Source organism: Bos indicus, chromosome 22 (genome assembly GCF_029378745.1).
Source record: "Bos indicus isolate NIAB-ARS_2022 breed Sahiwal x Tharparkar chromosome 22, NIAB-ARS_B.indTharparkar_mat_pri_1.0, whole genome shotgun sequence".
Taxonomy (NCBI): Eukaryota; Metazoa; Chordata; class Mammalia; order Artiodactyla; family Bovidae; genus Bos; species Bos indicus.
Genome location: NC_091781.1, coordinates 17,066,879 through 17,086,575, shown reverse-complemented (window position 1 = coordinate 17,086,575; position 19,697 = coordinate 17,066,879). Strand labels below are relative to the sequence as shown.

At 36.9% G+C, this 19,697-nt stretch overlaps 1 protein-coding gene across 14 annotated transcripts in view; it reads left to right on the top strand.

Moving 5' to 3' along the window:
* SETD5 (SET domain containing 5) overlaps positions 1-19,697 on the top strand; it is a 79,212-nt gene that overhangs the window by 18,852 nt on the left and 40,663 nt on the right. For 5 of the 14 annotated variants that reach the window (XM_019984367.2, XM_019984365.2, XM_019984360.2 and 2 more), the window contains exons 2-4: positions 14,418-14,477; positions 17,237-17,423; positions 18,236-18,460. Coding sequence is in view for 5 of the 14 variants with exons in the window: in XM_019984368.2 (XP_019839927.2) it covers positions 17,353-17,423 (71 nt within the window). In the remaining 9 variants the exon portion in view is untranslated. Of the gene's footprint in view, positions 1-9,384; positions 9,564-14,417; positions 14,478-17,236; positions 17,424-17,980; positions 18,461-19,697 lie in introns of all 14 variants that reach the window. The other 9 variants (XM_019984368.2, XM_019984364.2, XM_019984361.2 and 6 more) reach the window with 5 other exon arrangements.

Here is a 19,697-nt window from a genome sequence, read left to right as displayed (position 1 = left end):
TTCTCCCCATTGGTGCTACTTGGCTTTTGAGCCCAGTTCCTCTTGTGACAATTACATGATGTTTCCAATCAATGGAAAAACAGAGTGACTACACAGATATATAATGACTTTATACTAAAAACAAACTTTAATATTTTTAAAGTATTTAAAGAATTCAGGAAACTCTTCCTGACAGGAATTGTACAGGACTGAGGAAGCAAGTGGGTAAATTAATAGTATATTCAGTATACAGAAGATTTCATTTTATGAGATGGGTGAATTTCTGAAAGGGTATATTACAAATATCACATCAATGCCAAACAGTAAAGATTTCTCTAAGAAAATTAATAGAATATTTGGCTAAGAGTGCAAATTATTCTGTGACTGTTAGCAAGTCTAGTAGTAGTAGACTTGGTGAGTTACTAACAAAACTCAAACTGTAGATTTCTCTCTTCCACTAAATACTATTGCCTTGGAAGCAGGAAAATGGCTCCTATTTGCCTTCCTTTTGATCTCTATTTGCTTCTTTAATATTGTAACCCTGCATACCAATGTGCTAAGTATTGGCTAGTTCGAGTTTTTCTGTAGGATGTAGTAGAAAAACCCGATCTACCTTTTTGGCCCAATTTCTTGCTAAGTTCTATTAATGTTATTTTACTTCATTCTCAAAGTAGTGTTCTAGGGTGGTCTCAATGAACAAACAGTGGTTGCACAACTAGTAATAAGGTGAGTCAACTCTGTATGGTTCCAGGATTTTTTTCATTATACTGCATTACTTAGATTATTTAAGAAAGGCTCCACCAGTATAATGGCACCCCACTCCAGTACTCTTGCCTGGAAAATCCCATGGACAGAGGAGCCTGGTGGGCTGCAGTCCACAGGGTCGCTGAGGGTCGGACATGACTGAGCGACTTCACTTTCACTTTTCACTTTCACATGTTGGAGAAGGAAATGGCAACCCACTCCAGCGTTCTTGCCTGGAGAATCCCAGGGACGGGGGAGCCTGGTGGGCTGCCATCTCTGGGGTCGCACAGAGTCGGACACGACTGAAGCGACTTAGCAGCAGCAGCAGCGGCCACCAGTATAATCTGCCCTTTGCTCTCCTCCTGACTTTCCGCGTTGCCATCCGTCTGTAATTTTCCCCTTTTTCCTCTAGGATTGTTTGCCTAAAATTGGATCCGTCTGCAGGATCTAGATAGAGGAAATGGATGAGGTTTTATTGGACTTTGTCCCCTACTAGACAAATTGTAAATTCTGACCTCCTTGATATTTACCAGGATATTTACCATTCAGTCAGTTACAGGCTTCCTTTATCCCAGACTGCCTGCAGTTCAGGAAAGGGTGTAGATCAGAGGCCTATGAATCCCTGAAATTTTTACCTTGAGTTTTGTCTCTGCATTTTTCTGAGGGAACGGTTCATAAGCTTGATAAGATTCTCACAGAAATCTGTGATTACTCCTCAAAAAGGTTATTAACTATAAACATCCTAGGATTTATTCCTAAGAGAAAAACTTGACTCGGTTGATTTCTTCAGCCTGAAAAAAGGCCCCCCTTTGACCTGTTGGGCCAAGCAGCAAACTGTCACAGAGCCTACCTGTGAACATATTCAGTACTTGTTTTCTTATAAAGAATCTGGAAGTTCTTGTATTTTTGAAAATTCAAATAATTTTGCTACTGGAGATCAAAACCTGCTTGTATCAGACTGGCATAGATGCACACTCAGTTGTGCTTGGTAAACCAGTTTTTTCCCAAAGAAAATAACCTTTTGCAAAGGGAGTAAAAAAAAAGGAAATCATTAATAATAAGGCTAGATTCTGTAGAGTAAGGAATGGTGTCAAACAGCTTCCAAACATCTTTAAAACTTATTTTGACTTGTAAATTAGGATTTGTTTTTCATTGTAATAGACTGATAGCCAAATAAACATTCATTGTAGGTCCCCCTCAAAACAGACAAATACTGTTTCCTTTTAACAGTTCAGTAACGGAAAGTTGGTAGAAATTTAATGAATATGTATGCTCAAATAATAGCCAAGAGGTATTCTGCTAGAAAAACAGTAATGAGATAGTTGTACCTCAGGTGGATTTTCAAATATTAATGCTAAGGCAAATGGAGATCCTGCCTTATGGGTTTGCTTCTTGCTTTCATATACATATAGGGGAAGAGTTGGACTTTAAAACATGAAACACAAACTTGAGTCTTAGTGGATTCTTAGGAAACTAAATTCATTGATGAGCCATGGATTGTGTGATTTTTTTTCCTGCTTTAACCAGGGGCTTTCTGGTGGTTTGGCCTAAGAGGTCAAAGGACAGCACCTTCTCAGGCAGGGAGCTGCTTTGGGTTTCCTTTTTGTTTTTTTGGTCACACTTAGTAAATATCATCTGATATATTTATCAGAGTATAAATTGTTTAGCCCCAATTGGAAAAGATCAATTGGCAAATAAAATTTTTGCACTTTTTTTTGAGGCTAAAACTCTGAGATCAAGGTGTTGGCAGGAGTGTTTTCTCCCGAGGCCTCTCTCCTTGGCTTGCAGTTGGTCACTCTCTTGCCTCTTCTTGTGGTTATTCGTCAGTGTGTACACGTACCTGGTGTGTCTCAGTGTGTCCAAACTTTCTCTTATAGGACACCAGTCATATTGAATTAGGGCACATCCTAATGGCCTGATTTTTTAGGCTGTTTTTTAATTGAGACTAAATTGACATATTTCAGGTGTACAATATGATGCAGCCTAACATGCTGCAGTGCATGGGGTCACGAAGAATCAGACACGACTTGGCGACTGAACAACAAAAAAGCATAATGATTTCATAATGATTTGAATACAAAGTCTTGTTAACATATCTCACCTTAAATAGTTTAAAAAAATTTTCCTCTGATGAGAACTTTTAAGATCTCTTAGCAACTTTCAGACTTGCAGTACAGTGTTAACTAGTCACCATATTATAGATTATACATACCCCCATGACTCATTTATTTTATAAATGCAAGTTTCTACTTTTGACGCCCCTATAGCCATTTCTTCCACCCCCACAATTTTTGCAGTTTTAAAAAACTGTGCCCAACAAGTTTGGGAACCACTACTCTATAAGTTATTAAGGGTGGTCTACAAGAGATTTATCCAAGTCTGGGGCATAGGATTTCTTCTTATTATTTGTCTTAGTTTTCATATTGGTTATCAAGCACTAGAAAAGGATATGTACAATATTCAAAAACAGTAGTATTGAATATTTAGGAATATTTTACTTAGGAAAAAGTAAGTTTGTAAATAGAAGATGTTTTAACAAAAAGGAAAAGTGGAAGGTAAAACCTAAGATGCTTCATGTTCTCCTCAACTTGATTCAGTGCTGGAATTCTAGGCTTTGCTTACGGTCAGACTCTGATAGGACCGAAAAACCAGCAGAAGCGATTGAAAGAGATGGTAAAATACTTGGGAAATTTCAACAGGGCATATGGTTGTGATTATACTTTGCATAAGAATTTGGAGCAATTTACTAAACTCTTTGTATTTATTTAAAAGTACTGCTTTGACTGTGCCCTGGGGCTAATTTAAGTATTCCTTAATGAAGGGCCTTCCTGGTGGCTCAGTGGTAAAGAGTCTGCTTGCAATGTGGGAGACCCCAGTTCGATCCCCAGGTCCAGAAGATCCCCTGGAGAAGGAAATGGCAACCCACTCCACTATTCTTTCCTGGGAAATGCCATGGACAGAGGAGCCTGGCAGGCTGCAGACTATGGAACTGGAAGAGTCAGCCATGACTTAAGGACTGAACCACCACCATCAGTCAGTAAAGAATATGCCTGCAATGCAGGAGACTTGGGAAGATCCTCTGGAGAAGGAAATGGCAGCCCACTCCAATATTCTCGCCTGGAGAATCCCATGGACAGAGGAGCCTGGTAGGCGACAGTCATGTGGTCACAAGAGTCTAAACCACCACCACTCATTAATGAATGAGAATTTTGGCCCCAGTATAGCTGAAGTGTTTATTGAAACTGGTTTATCAAGGTTTTAATTTTTATTTCTTTATATTTTGGCTGCACTGCACGGCTTGCAAGATCTTAGTTCCCCAGCCAGGAATTGAACCCAGGCTCTCAACAGTGAAGGCATGGGAGTCCTACCCATTGAACCACCAGGGAACTCCCTGTATCAAAGTTTTAAATTATTTTTCATATTGAGATTTCCAGAGAATAGCTTTACAGTCCATAAGTTAAATATTTTTGATGTTTTGCAGATATGTAAAGTTTCTGAGCCTCATAAAAAATTACTAGCTAGTTGGTCCAGAGATGTTCATCTTCTTCTAGGGAAATAATGTACTTATTTTTCCAGAGCTTTCATTCTACACAGTAACCTACTATATAAGTAAATATAGGCTAATTTTTGGCTTACGTCACTGTTTATTTAACTTTACTGTTATCAATACAGTTTATGGCAGGTAGTTTGGTGATAGAATGTTTAATGGTATATATTTGCATTGACAGTGATTTGGGCCTCTTTTCCACTAACTGGATCATCAGGTATCTCTGCTTTGTGGTTCATGTAGGAATCAGCTATCTACATCCCACGTGTTTCTCTTCTGTGACACTCACCATTGTTAGTACTGTGACCCTTACCATTATTCATTATTGGTGAGTTATTTTTTGACTGTAAAGTATGCCTTCATTGAGTCGGTGAGCTTTTTTAACCCTAGGTTTGTCATCATTCTAAGGTTCTCGTACTCTTAAGAAATTGCTCATTAAGAACAGCTGGCCAACACCTCAGATATGAGCCATTGCTACTGTGATGATAAAGAGAAGGATAATCAGTCCTCCTCTTTTTAATGCTGTGGTTTCACTTATTTTTGCTTATTGGTGCATAACATATACCTACAGAAATACTATGTCACAGACTGGCTTGTGTGTCTGCTTGTGCTTAACTCTGCTACAAGGAGAAACTTGCATTCCCAAGAACACAAGAAATCTTATTATCAACAAACTCAAATCAAAAAATAATTGCATACAGGGACTTAACTTCCCTGGGCTTCTGCTGTAGGGGACTTGGTCACGGAGATTGGGTAGGGGGGAACACCGAGATCACACATGCCCTGTGGTGCAGCCAAAAAAGTTTTCATAAAATGAATCATAAGCGCCAAAAGCTTTTTTTAAAAATTGCTTTCAATCCTTTTTTTTTTTTGGCCACATGGTTTGTGGGATCCGAGTTCCCCAACCAGAGATTGAACCTGTGTGCCCTCCAGTGGAAGCAGAATCCTATAACCACTGGACCACCAGGGAATTCCCAGTAATTTTTTTAAGCGGGGTGGGGGGGGGCACGGGACATTTTTTCATAGCCATGTGTGTATAAACATTGCTCAGCAAATCAGTTGATGGGTTACATTAAGCTTTTTATCCATTTTCACTTTTGCAATGAAATGATGGTCTTTCCATATCACTGCCACCTGTCATCATATGCTAGCCACTCTCAACTATATTTAAAATAAACAAGGGACAACTTTACTCAGCAGATGTAATACATACAACCTGTATTTCTGGGATTTGCTTTAAAATAATAGTATAGAAGAGGAAAGGTTATAAATAAAATAAGATGACTGTGAGTTGGATGTTCATTAAAGCTTGGTAGGATCTGTATCAGTTCAGTACAGGGTTTTCTGTGATTTTATATTTGTTTGAAATTGCTCTTAATAAAGTTTTTTTAAGGTGCCAAAAAAAAAACCATATCAGACAAGTAGTGTGAACAAAATTTTGAAGGAAAAGGAAAAAACACAGGTTAATATCTAATTAACAAAGGCAATCTTTTATTCAGGCAAAGGAATTTGAACTAACCCAGTAGATATTAGGTATCCATTTTAAGTCTTAATAGTAGAATGATAATGATCATAATTAGGCCCTAGAAGGATTAGCATTATGGGAAAATGAAGAGAACCCAGAGGCCATGAGAGCAGTTCATTGCAACCTTGAATCGTGTTGCTGAATGGATAAAAGACAATTCGTGAAATATTTCAAAGGAGAAAGAATAGCTATTCATCTAGGCTCTCAGTCAGGTGCTAGTGCCAGCACAGAGAAAGGGAGGGATATTTTGCCTCATTTGCCCAGAACTTAGATTTGAACCATGTCTAGTGTAATAGGGGAACATATACCAAATGATTTATAGAAATTTGTTATAAATTTAGTCAATATTTTGGCACTCTTATAATAAACCATATTGATGAGCTTCTTATAGTTTCAAAATTTCTTCTCTTTCCAAGGGTAATTAAAACTGAAGGTATCATATTTTATACTACTGAGGCAGAACTGCTTCAACAGAGCTTTGATAACCTGTTTGAAGAGCTCAGATCTACAGATGCTATCTAGATGGTTAGCATAATTTGTTTTTTGATAACTGGGGAAAAAAATTTAGAGCTTGGTGCTGCCTTATCTCATGAGACAACCACCCCCACTCCAGTACTCTTGCCTGGGAAATCCCATGGACGGAGGAGCCTGGTAGACTGCAGTCCATGGGGTCTCGAAGAGTCGGACGCGACTGGGCGACTTCACGTTCACTTTTCACTTTCATGCATTGGAGAAGGAAATGGCAACCCACTCCAGTGTTCTTGCCTGAAGAATCCCAGGGACAGCGGAGCCTGGTGGGCTGCTGTCTATGGGGTCGCACAGAGTCAGACACGACTGAAGTGACTTAGCAGCAGCAGCATGAGACAACTGTAAGAAAGTACTTTGGTTCTGTAATAGTACCTTATCTAAGTTTTACTCTGAATATCCCAGCCCAAATTTAGTGAAAAAGTAACTGAGATCTCCTACTCAGCATAAAAGAATTTTAGAGGTCATCCAGTGCATTCAACAGTATGTGAACTGTGAACTTCCAGAGGTTCAAGCTGGATTTAGAAAAGGCAGAGGAACCAGAGATCAAGTTGCCAACATCCACTGGATCATTGAAAAAGTAACAGAGTTCCAGAAAAACATCTACTTCTAGTTTATTGAGTATGCCAAAGCCTTTGACTGTGTGGATCACAAGAAACTGTGGAAAATTCTGAAAGAGATGGGAATACCAGACCACCTGACCTTCCTGAGGAATCTGTATGCAGGTCAAGAAGCAACAGTTAGAACTGAACATGGAACAACAGACTGGTTCCAAATCGGGAAAGGAGTACGTCAAGGCTGTATATTGTCACCCTGCTTATTTAACTTATATGTAGAGTACATCATGAGAAATGCCAGACTGCATAAAGCACAAGCTAGAATCAAGATTTCCAGGAAAAATATCAATAACCTGAGATATGCAGATGACACCACCCTTACGGCAGAAAGTGAAGAACTAAAGAGCCTCTTGATGAAAGTGAAAGAGGAGAGCAAAAAAGCTGGCTTAAAACTCAACATTCAGGAAACTAAGATCATCGCATCCGGTCCCATCACTTCATGACAATTAAATGGAGAAACAGTGGAAACATCGCTTTTATTTTGGGGGGCTCCAAAATCACTGCAGATGGTGATTGCAGCCATGAAATTAAAAGACTCTTGCTCCTTGGAAGCAAAGTTATGACCAACCTAGACAACATATTAAAAAGCAGAGACATTACTTTGCCAACAAAGGTCGGTCTAGTCAAAGCTATGATTTTTCCAGCAGTTGTGTAGAGTTGGACTATAAAGAAAGCTGAGCATAGAAGAATTGATGCTTTTGAACTGTGGTGTTGGAAAAGAGAATCCCTTGGACAGCAAGGAGATCCAACCAGTCCATCCTAAAGGAAATCAGTCCTGAATATTGACTGGAAGGACTGATGCTGAAGCTGAAACTCCAATACTTTGGCCACCTGATGTGAAGAGCTGACTCATTTGAAAAGACCCTGATGCTGGGAAGGATTGAGGGCTGGAGGAGAAGGGGACGAAAGAGAATGAGATGGTTGGATAACATCACCGACTCATTGGACATGAGTTTGAGTAAACTCTGGGAGTTTGTAATGAACAGGGAGGCCTTGCATGCTGCAGTTCATGGGGTCTCAGAGTTGGACTCGACTGAGCAACTGAACTGAACGGAGTGCACTCAATCAATAGTCTTAATCACTGAATTATTGAGAATTCGTAGTTAACTTTCATTTTAGGATTTTCTTTTAGGCAGTAGAGAGTCTCTTCTAAGGAAGAGACTGTATGAAGACCCTTAGAATTGAAATTATTTTGAAGCTTATGAGAAAATATAGCTTTCCCACTGTGTTTATGGGAGTGTAAAATGGCTTTAATTTTGTGGAGCGTGGTTCAGCATCACTAGTAAATATGCTTGTGCCCTTCTAGTAGTTCCACTTCTAAGAATGTGTCCAAAGGAAATGTTTATACACGTGTATAAAGAAAGGCATATGTACATGCATGCAGTGCAGCATTGTGTATATTGTGGAAAATTAGCAACAATCTAAACATCCACCTGCAGAGGACTGATTTGAATTACAGTACATCCACAGAATAGAATACAGTGTTGTCATTTAAGAGAAATAAGTCTGTACTTATGCATATAAATGTCCAAAACTAAATGAGCCAGGTAGATTAAAGAAGAATAGGGTTATCACTTTCATCTTTGGGGACTAAACTTGTGTGAGAATTTCACTTCTACTTTTTATGCTTTTGTAATGTTTGTATATTTTTATAATATATTTTGTATTATACATTTTGTAAGTTTATATAAAATAAAACACTTAAAATTTATGTTGTTGTGATATTTATTCTTTTATTTATAAGTTAATAAAGATACAGCTGTTGGTCAGGAGAGGATCCCTGTTGTGCATATCAGAATTACTAAGCTTTAAATTCCTTTACTGCTATATACTTTGGCACCTCGTCAGCCAAATAATCACAGGACATGTATGGTCAGGTTCTGTTTGTGTTTTGAAGGTTCTTTCTGCCCATTGTTCATCATTCTTCTTCATTCTTAATAGAATTTTTCATGAGACCAGTCAATGATAAGTTTTGTCTAAACAGTTTAAAAGATTTATTACAGAAGAATCTGTTTCAGTGCTCCTCCGTGTCACTGCTAAACTATGGAGTGGCTTGGGTTTTCTTTCTTTGGGGGTAGGGTGGTGGTTTCACTTCAAGATGACTCATAAATTGTAGAGGCACACTTTAGGATTTTCTATTCACTTCATGGTTGTGAAAATGAAATACTTGGCACACAGGCAAACCAAAAGAGTTTTTACTGAGTACCTGCCCTTTTCTAGTTGGATAAGAGCAACATTTGTAAATAGCTCTTAACATCGTTTTTATACATAGTATAATTATATGAGTAGTTACTTCATGGTTATTGAATGAATGGATGAAGAAAACCCTAACAGCTCTAGATAATGTAACTCCCGAGAACCAGGAATGTTGATCTGAACTTGTTCATCTAACAGAACCAGTAACAACTGGCGCTTAATTTTTTTTTTTTTTTTTTAATTTCTTTTAGGAAATTCCCTGGCAATCCAGTGATTTGGACTCCGTGCTCTCACTGCAGAGGGCCTGGGTTCATTCTCTTATTGGGGAACTAAAATCCCACAAGCCGCTCAGCAGCCTCCAGAAAAAAAAAAAAATTTTTTTTTTATTCTGATGTTGGTATCTAATTTTCTTTCTTTACGCCACTACTGGGTATGTGGCTTCTTCTAAGTTAATATTTTTAAAGCTCTGTTTCTTTGCTTACTTAGAATAATGAATTAGACTCTAAACTTAAGACTCTGAATTTTTTATCAAGTAGAGAAATTTTTCCTAAACTAATGAAAGTATAAAATTAATGCCTTATAAATGTCCATAACCTACTTTGTCTGGAGGAAATAAACATTATTCCCATTTCAAGGTTTGGAAATGAAAAGCTATGATTGAGAGGAGGAGGCAAACAGGAGAGGTTCTTTTCCAGTCTAGTGGAGAAATGGCTCTAAAGCATGATCAGAGGCTACAGAGTAGAACAAAACCTTTAGGAAGTCTTTTGAATATAGCTCTTTAAAGAGATAAATCAAAGTTGACTGAGGGCATCATCTTTACTTGATACTTACAAAACTAAAATTTTCCGAATTGATTATTTCTAAGGACAGAAAAAGTCTGCATCCTTGGTTAGTTTCACAGTGAATATCTGTTTACCATTGTTAAATGGGTTATAAATAAAATACTTTTTTCCTTAATATAATCTAAAAATAATTTAAGATCGCAGTAGTTCCATTATTCACAGCCATGTGCTCTTATCCTGTCTCCCTCCCAAGTACAGTGAAGTATGTCTTTGTCTCTACAGTATTACCATTAATGAAGTTCTTCATGGGGAAAGAAATTTTTACTATGAACTGAAATAGGGTTTTTGTTTTTTGTTTTTTACTGGGTTTTAATTACCTCCTATTCTAGTAATTTAGAGCTTTTATAGACATCAGTTTATTGTGCCAAGCCCAGTTGCCCCTAGAGGGAGTATAAATTTAGGTAAAGGAGCCAGGGGTTAAACAAGTGTTGAAGGAGAAGGGGTGGGAGAAAGGGAAAACTTTATCTTGGCTCTACATTACTAAATCATGATCTTTTGTTAGTCTCTCTAGTTTATCAAAACACGTCTGTCTTTTCTTCTCTTCAGCCCTGCACTTCTAGATCCTTTGCCTGTATTAACTTGCTTCAGATTGTAAGCCTAACTTATACTTAAACTACCCCAAGTATGTGAACTTTCCCCCAGAACTCTGAGCTCTCTCTCTTAGAGTTGGTGTCTTATTTTCCCGTAATTCTTATTTATTTATTCTAATGCTTGTTTCTTATCTCTCCTAGATTTTTTTTTTTTTTTTTTGCATTTTTTCCCACATACCCTTTGCTCACATTTTTACTGTAGGAAAGTTGAAATACACATTGTTGGAAATGAGTGAAAATAATTTTTAGCCATCATCAGGTTATTAATAGCAGCTCTTCTCTGTTTACATATGTTTAAAAGTTACAGCCATTTAAATTCTTGATTGCTACAAGCCCCAATTCATGTGCACCTTTGAGTCAGCAGAATAGGTATTCTTTCTGTTGTACAATGAGAAGACGGACTTTCAAGACATTGCATTAATTGTTAGTGCCAGGATTCACAGAAATTTAGAGCATGAGGAAACCCAGTGAAGATTTTAGAGGAATTTAAGGTTCATCTATAAAATGTTATTTTTATGAGATCACCAGATTAAATAAGTTGTAGGTTAGAACTCAAATTTCCTAACTCCTAATACACTATTTTTTCATAATTTTTCTTGTCCCAAGATAAAAAGCTTTTATGTCGCTGTAAAACGGCAGTGTTTTTCCTCAATATCTCAGTTTGGATTGGAAATGGAAGATAAGCATATAATGTAGCTGCCACATTAGTTCTCAAACAAGTTGGTCATTTATATACAACAAGTTGTATATTTATTGCATTCTTAACTATTCTGTGATTTAAAAATTAAGTTGAAGGTAATAATCACCAAAAAGTCTTGTCAGATACTTTCCCCATCTTCTCTTTTTACTGTTTAGTCATTCAAAAGTAAGAAATTTAAATAAAGAGTATTTAAGAATAAATTCAGCTTATATGTATAACAAAATTTTGAATAATCAGATTCAGAAATTAAATCTTAAAATTAATGGTTATTTCCTTTTAACTAACCCTTATTGAATATTTCTCTGACATGTTTTCTTCTTAACTGAGTTGGGTTTATTGGCCTGTTAAAAGTCTTCTACTGCTTTTAGAGTTATTCTGTTAATCTGTTGATTTTTAATTTAATATTATGTAATAGTTTAAATATTAGGGTAGTAGATTTGACTGAACACATTGGTTTCAGAATGCATTTTAGAAGCTTGTGTTTTTAGTGAACCCCCGTTTAAAGGTTATTGCTTTCAGAAAGAAAAAATTTGGTTAATTGTGGCTTCTGGCTACTTAAAGAGTTTAGAGAATAGAGTTGTCTTGTATACAGACTTTTATTTAGTATTCCAGTGAAGGAGGATCCTAATAATTTCATAGTAACAATATTGTGTTAGCAGCCTGATAGCCAAAGCTCTGAAAAAGAAACCAGACCTAGGAGGTGAAGAATCTAGGGAGTATTTAAGTTGATTCTAGAATAGTAAGTTGTGGCTAATAGGTTGAAAATAATCATTACCCTCTCTTAAAAGATTAATATCACTGCCTTTGAGAAAAGTGGGCCTTGCAAACTGTAACTCAGCCTACCTTTTATGCCAGCCTAAGCGGGAAGAGATTATCTCTTTTTCTGTAATACGTGCCTACTTTTAACATACTGAGTTTAACATAATTTCAAAAATACCTATAAAATATACCTTTCTGGCCCTTAATAAATAAGATAAATTGTGCATAATTTATCTTTACTCTGAAATCTCATAATTTTGCCCTAGATTTCAAAGTGATTTTAAAACTTAGGAAAGCCACTATAGCTCAGAACATATATTTATGAGGATGAAGGAAAAAGGTGTAAAATTTCAATGTAAGTAAGTACCTTGCTGATAACATGAGAATTCATAAAATAAAAGCAATCTCAATGTTTTATTTCACATTGAATGATAGAGGATAGATATAAAGCCAGAGGAACTAAAAAGGGACACCATGAGAAAATGGCATGGTTGTATATGTCTAAATATATATTCACTTACATGCTTTGTCAGAGACCAAAATTTAGGAAGAAATTTGACTTTCTGGTGGTTTGTGGAGAGAGCTGATCAGAGACTGCTTCTTGGCTAAGTTTCTGTCTGCATAGGCTGTTAACAATTGTTTCTCTGGCAGCAGATCTTGTTCATCAGGATTGCATCATTTCTGGGAGAATGGCCAAGGTCCACAGCCACAGTACAAAGACTGTCTGAAGCATATGAGGCCTGTTCTTTTTCTGAAGCGGCACTCCTCTTCCTGCCAGTCCTCTTCACAGGATTACTGAAGCAGATTTGTTCTGAATTTCTTTCATCGGATTGGCTGTTTATTGGACTCTTGTCTCCCAGCTGCTTCCGGCTCACCTGGCTGATGCAATTTCTTTTTCTGAAATCTCTGTTGGAGTTGTTCTTAAAACACTTATTGTCTGTCTTCTCTGAGAGTGACCTGACAGATCACATGGGTCTTGTGCTTTCAGCAAGTCATATAGAGAAGAGACTGTCAGAATGACAAATACAGAGACTATTGACCATTTCTGAACCCAATTAAAAAGACAGGAGTAATTATAAACCATTTCTGGCATGTTCTTAACAGCCTTTTCCTTAGAAACTGTATGTATCAATAAATGGTGATTTCTCAAAGAGTACTCAGGACTGGGAGACCAGCTGGTTGTGTTTTTAAGTCTAAGAATTTAATACTATTCCTAGGGGTTCTGGAGGAGTGTTCTGATTGTAGTTAAATTGAAATTCCAGAGCATTTGTTGTTGCTAAAGGAGTGTATTTCTTCCTTGATGTAATTTCTTCCTTTTGTTTACTGTTACCCTCATGCTTTTCATTTTTATGACTTCCCTGGTGGGTCAGACGGTAAAGCATCTGCCTACAATACAGGAGACCTGGGTTCGATCCCTGGGTCAGGAAGATCCTCTGGAGAAGGAAACAGCAACCCACTCCAGTACTCTTGGCTGGAGAATCCCATGGATGGAGGAGCGTGGCAGGCTACAGTCCATGGGGTCACAAAGAGTCAGACACGACTGAGCCACTTCACTTCACTTCACCCTCAGGCCTTTCATTTGTATAGTTCTGAGTATGGTCTTTTAAAATGGTTTCTAAAGAATAGTTTATTTTCCAGTTTTTAATAAAGTTAGAAATCCATAAGATATCAGCATAAAGAACATTTACTGCTTGGTACTGGAATCCCTCAAACAACTATTTTCACATATATGATATATTAACACTTCAGATATTGATACCCTTTTCAGTTAAATTGACTTTGTCCCCCTCCCCAAAATCCTGGGTCATCACCTGTTTTCCTTTTCAGAGTGTAGAAAGCAAATTAAAGCTCTGTTTTCTACACTTCTTCCATTGTGTAGTTGAGAAATTGACTCTTGTCAGTCTTTCTGTAGTAGGATAAGAGGATGGAGAGATGTGTTGGGGGAGGAAAAGAGTAATGTGAGCTTTAATAGATGATGGTGAATCCCTGTTTGACTGGAGAATCACATGAACTTGATTAAAGAAAAGCCTGTGAGTTTAGGAATGGGTCAGGAAAGAAGCATCTTCTCAGAGAGAGAAAACGAATCCTTTGAGAAATGGAAGAGAATTCTAATTGGATGGAAAGAAAAGGATCACCCAGAGACAGTACTTACCACTTAACTCAAAGACAGTTGCCATTTCTACCTTTTATTTAGGTTCTGGGTTTACAGGAAAATAATGTAACAAGGTTAAAGGACAAAGATAAATCACTAGATGGAACATAGTATGGTAAACAAGGCAGAATACAGAAATGAAACAAAATTGCCATTAAAATATTATTTCTCTAGAATTCCATGCTGTGTGTCCATCTTTGTTATTTCTATCTATACTAATTTGTTTCTTAACTTTTTCTAGGTCTTCACAGCTTCTGGCAGATAATTTTGGGGGACTTCATATTCAGAGGTCTATAAAAAGGTGACTGAGCCAAGTAAATTCTTTTGTTTTAACTTTTGCACTTCAATGAATACTAAAACTTTAATTTTGATATAATAGTGATCATAATTTATTCAGCAAATATTCTCAAAAATTTCTGTGCCAGGAAATATTCTCAAATACTTGTTCTAGACTTTGGATCTATAGCAGAGGATAAAACACAGAAATCCTTGTCCTAATTGAGTTTATATTTTGGTAGTAATAGAGACAAATTAACAAGTAAAAGAAATCTTGAAACTGTTCCACAAAGAGATGTTAATTCTTATCACTCTTTCTAGGACATATCTCCAAACTGTATGATAAGTTAGTAACTGCTATAACTACTAAACTTTGTAAACTGTAGTAGGAACCTGTTGTCTTACGTTATAAAACTAGAGTAATTATAATTACATATTGCATATAGATAATGTTAGAAGTTCTTCAGTGAACTTTTAATAGCTACATTTTACATGTTATGTAGAAGAGGAACTAGGCTCAGGGTTATATGAGAAGTTTGGTTTTGCCATCTTTTTTATTATTATTAAAAAGGCCCAATATTATAAAAGTATTACTTGAAGCAAAATAACCATGCTAATCTAAAATGCCTTCATCAGAAGAGTGGGAATGGTCATGTAGAATTACAAAAAAGTTTTCTTTTATCTAGACACCTGCATTTTTTTAATGGTTATATAACAGTAATGGCTATGACAGGATTTTTTAGTGGTGTTGAGTAATTGGGGGTTGGGTTCTTTACTGAAGTATAACACGTGATTCGGATTCCAGTATTGGTCAAGGGTAATATTATTATTAGATTGCGTTCTGGTTATTAAGTAGCCTTTGGATTTTTTGTTTTTAATTCGAGAATTATACAGTGATATCAAATAAAGAGTTGTAACCAACAGCTCCCAAAGTTCAAAAATGCCCTTTTGGACTTACTTGATAAGTATTCTCTCTTCTGTTTTTTGTAGATTTTATTTCAGTTTCCCAGAGGCTCAGAGGGTATACAGATCTACTCTGTTTGAATATATTGTTAGGGAAAAGAAACATTTATGTGTAGGATGGGCCCCAAAGCAGAAAGTTATGCTAGTCACTTTTTTTTTTTTTTTTACAAGCTGTAAGGACAATAGATAGGAAGATCTTCCTTTTTCATTTCAGTCTCAAGTCGAATATGTCACCCCAAGTTGAGTAGGAGCAAGTGTATTGCCACACCCAGATTTTGGAGAGTCCTGGAGAAGGCAATGGCAACCCACTCCAGTATTCTAGCCTGGAAAATCCCATGGATGGAGGAGCCTGGTAGGCTGCAGTCCATGGGGTTGCACAGAGTCGGACACGACCGAGCGACTTCACTTTCACTTTTCCTTTCATACATTGGAGAAGGAAATGGCAACCCACTCCAGTGTTCTTGCCTGGAGAACCCCAGGGACGGGGGAGCCTGGCAGGCTGCCGTCTGTGGGGTCACACAGAGTCGGACACGACTGAAGCGACTTAGCAGCAGATCCATTGGTGAGATACAGCTCTTTCAAGTGTAGATGCCAGGGAGGACTACTTAGTTTACAGCTGTTCTAGCACTTTAAAATAATGATATAAAAGAAGAATATTATTTTTATGTGTTTTTAAAAATCTTGGCCTGATTCACTGTTCACAGTTGGTTTTCTTTTCCACATTAATTTGCTTCATATTTCAAAATAAGAGTCAAGCGTCTCAGATCGTCTTAATCATTTTAAAATTTGTATTAATCTCCTGGATTGACTCAATTAATATGCTATTACTTTTCATTTGATTTAATTTTTTAGTGTAAATAATCATTTACTACTGTGTTATTTGTCTTATCATGAATCAGTATATCATGACTTCTTACTATATATTTTTTTCTTTTTTTGAAAACCTTTGTTAACCTGAACCTTAACAGTCAAATTGAGTTTCTTTCCTCCCACATAAATTACTTCTTGTTACATTCTTTTAATGATTTTTTTTTAACAAAGCTGTAAAATCACTAATGTAAAAATCAGAGTACACTTTTTCCCTTTGCACCATACTTCCAAGTCTGTTAATCTAATTTTGTTTGTTTATATTACTGAGTTTGTCTTTCTGTTCCCAAATTCCACTGGCTGTGGTCACCAGTTCAGAGTATCCTCACTGCTTTTCCATGCAGCGTTTTCTCATTTTTATCATGAAACGGTACACTTGATGTCTTATGTGTTTATTCGTACATAGTGGTGGGTATCACCTTACAAATATAGTTAACCATTACGTCTTCTCCCCAAATTATAGTTATTAAAAAAAGTGTAAAAGTGTAAAAGGGTATTCTGTGTCAAAAGAAGGCAATAAAAAGCAGCTATTTTCAGTCAAATATAAATAAATTGATCACTTTTATTATCCTATTTAATTTGGAAGGAATAACATTAAACTGTGATAATTCTTTTGACCATTATCTGACTTAAAACTCATTAGTTAGGTCCTAGAACATCTTGTTTGATAAGCAGTTGTGAATGGGAGAAATGTGCTCATTGATGAGCAGACTATCTAACTTTTTCCTTTATCTGAAAAGAAAAAAAATGGAAATGAAAAGAGAGCATGATTTTTGTTACCTCACTTTGTGGAACATTAATGCAGAGCATAGTAAACACGGACAATGCTGATTCCTTGTATTTTATATCTATCCCTTAAAAACTTCATTCAAAAAAATAGAAAAATATTCATTAGCGTTTGCAATAAATTTAAAGACCTATCTGGTTACTAGATATTTTCATTTTCTGTGCTAGGATTCCTCATGTCCATAACATGTTGGTTGAGGCTCTGCAGCTCACCCCCACTCTCAGAGTGGCCAGTCTCCAATAATTGGACCCCGTGATTTCCACTCTCTGCTGTGTTGGACGTCATGAGCATTGCAATCCCTCTGGGAGTCACCACACCAGATACATCCTACTCAGATATGGCTGCTGGATCAGAGTAAGTGCTGCTTCCTAGGTAGTAGGTACATTACCAGTTTGTATCAAGACAAATTTCTTATGGGCATCTAATAGTAAATATGTAGTATTTTCTATACCCAAGCCTAGCCCATTATAAATGACATTAGACCGTTCCCTTTCCCCTGTAGAAGCTGGAGTCAAAAAAGAATTAGAAGGGGGAGGAAAAGAATTTGGGAGGGGGGAGGTATTTCTGAGTAAATAATTAAGAGGACTAAATTTTCGAGATAGTGATTATTTTCATTTGTTTTGATGGGTAAGGAAGACAAGTAGGTGTCACTACCTGCTTCTGTAGAGTTAATGATTATCTGATGAATGGAGGATAAGGAGGAGTTCTCTCCTGCTGATTTTCCTTGAAGGCCTCTTCCTATGTACTTCTCATTATTCTAGAGTAAAGGGGCTGCTACTGTATGGGCAGGTTACTTAGACCTTCTGATATTTGGGATAGAAAATGTGGAAAGCAGTGTCACCTGTTTTTTATAATATTCATTGCCTAGAAAGAGGACCTTCAGAATCAGTGGTACCAAACTTTTTTTTCAGCTAAGAGCAGCTTTAGGAATTCAGAATTTGTCGAAAAGTCCAATCCCTAAAATAGACTCTCAGTTCTTGAAGAATTTAAATGCCAAATGGCAATGAAGGTAGGCCTTCATTATAAAACTTTATATATTATTCACAGTTTTAAAATTTTTAGCCTTTTGTATCCCTTCTCTTTTAAGTTGTCCGAGATTCCCCCTGCTCACAGATTCCCCCTCTTGTCCTTTTACCTCCCTTGTACCCAATCTTCCTTGCTTACAGAAAGGAAGTGGAAGCCCCCTACCTTTCAAGACGAAGTGGCACTACACCAGGATGTGAAAGTCCAGCGAAAGAGACCCAAGGGGCCTAGGGGGCAGCACACCCCCAGAAGCCAAGTCTATTCCAGGCAGTACCAGGGATTAGGGTCTGGGCTGGAAAAATCCTGGTGTTTTGAATATGTTCAGGTCCAGTTCAGACTCTTGATCCCACAGCCACTTCTTGAGTGAGGTGGGTGTTGCTCTAATTCCCCTGTTTCTCTTGCCATTTTCACAGTCCCTGGGGATTCTTTCCCCTTCAGCAAAGTAAAGAAACTGTTCCAAAACTCTGGGTTCAACTGCATCCCTGATAATAGTGGTTTTCTTCCTAAAAACTGAGAATATTAGTAAAGAGCATGTGTATTTCTTCACAAAGCCACCTAGAATAACTGTTTGATGACTTCCTTAAAGAGGAAGACTTAAAATGAAGCTACCCTAAGACGCAGTCTGTTATATTCTGGGGTAGTCTGTAATTGAAAGCAGTTTTTGGCCTTATTCCCATATAAAAAAGAAGATGGAGGGTGGGGGGTGGGAAAGGGTGGATTGTGTTACTTCCAGAGCCCTTTTTGTTGTTTTGTTTTGTTTTTATTTTTTTGCATGCCAAAGAGATTTAGTTACACCAATAGCTGAAGCTTCCAATTTTATAACTGTTTCCCAGACAAAGTACTTAAAAACTTAACTGCATCAATAGGTAATTGTATAATGTTAATGGATTTATATAAAGTCAACCACTAGCCTCCTATAAGGAATGACTAACAAACTGTATAGGTAGACAACTCTAACATTTGTGAGAAATTTCAACAACAGCAAAAAAATTCAGTGTTGATTAACTCAGTAAGATTGGGATTAGTAGCTAAGAAAAAGACCTAAAACAATTATTCTTAAAACATGTATTTTTCCCAGAGTACAGAGGTGACTACCCATAATTGTTGCTTAGGGAGTCCAGAAATAATTACAGAATCAAAAAATGTTTCTGGCCTAAAAATTTGACTGCAATGTTTCTATCGCCTGAAACATTTTCATCTTTGATCTCCAGACAGATTTCCACTACTGTAGTCATACCTAATTTTTCAGTGTTTCATTTTGTATCCCTACAAGGCAAGAGAGTGTCAACACTTAGCTTATATACCGTTCTGTTAAATTGTTAATGATATTTGTTAATGCTTCATTATGCGTATGTCACTGTCACGCATATTCCACCATTCTGGGCACTCTGAGATTAAACCTGGTATTAAGGGCAATATATTCAACTAAGTAAAAAGACCTAGACCTTACTTTATGGGATTTTAAATCTGATGGCAGTGGTCTACATTATGTTTTGTTTTTGTTTTTGTTTTTTTGTATATTTGTAGGAAAACCTCTAGATGTAACAATAGAAGGAAAGACTTTTCAGAGTATACTGTCCTGCCATAAATGAATTTCAGAGGTAG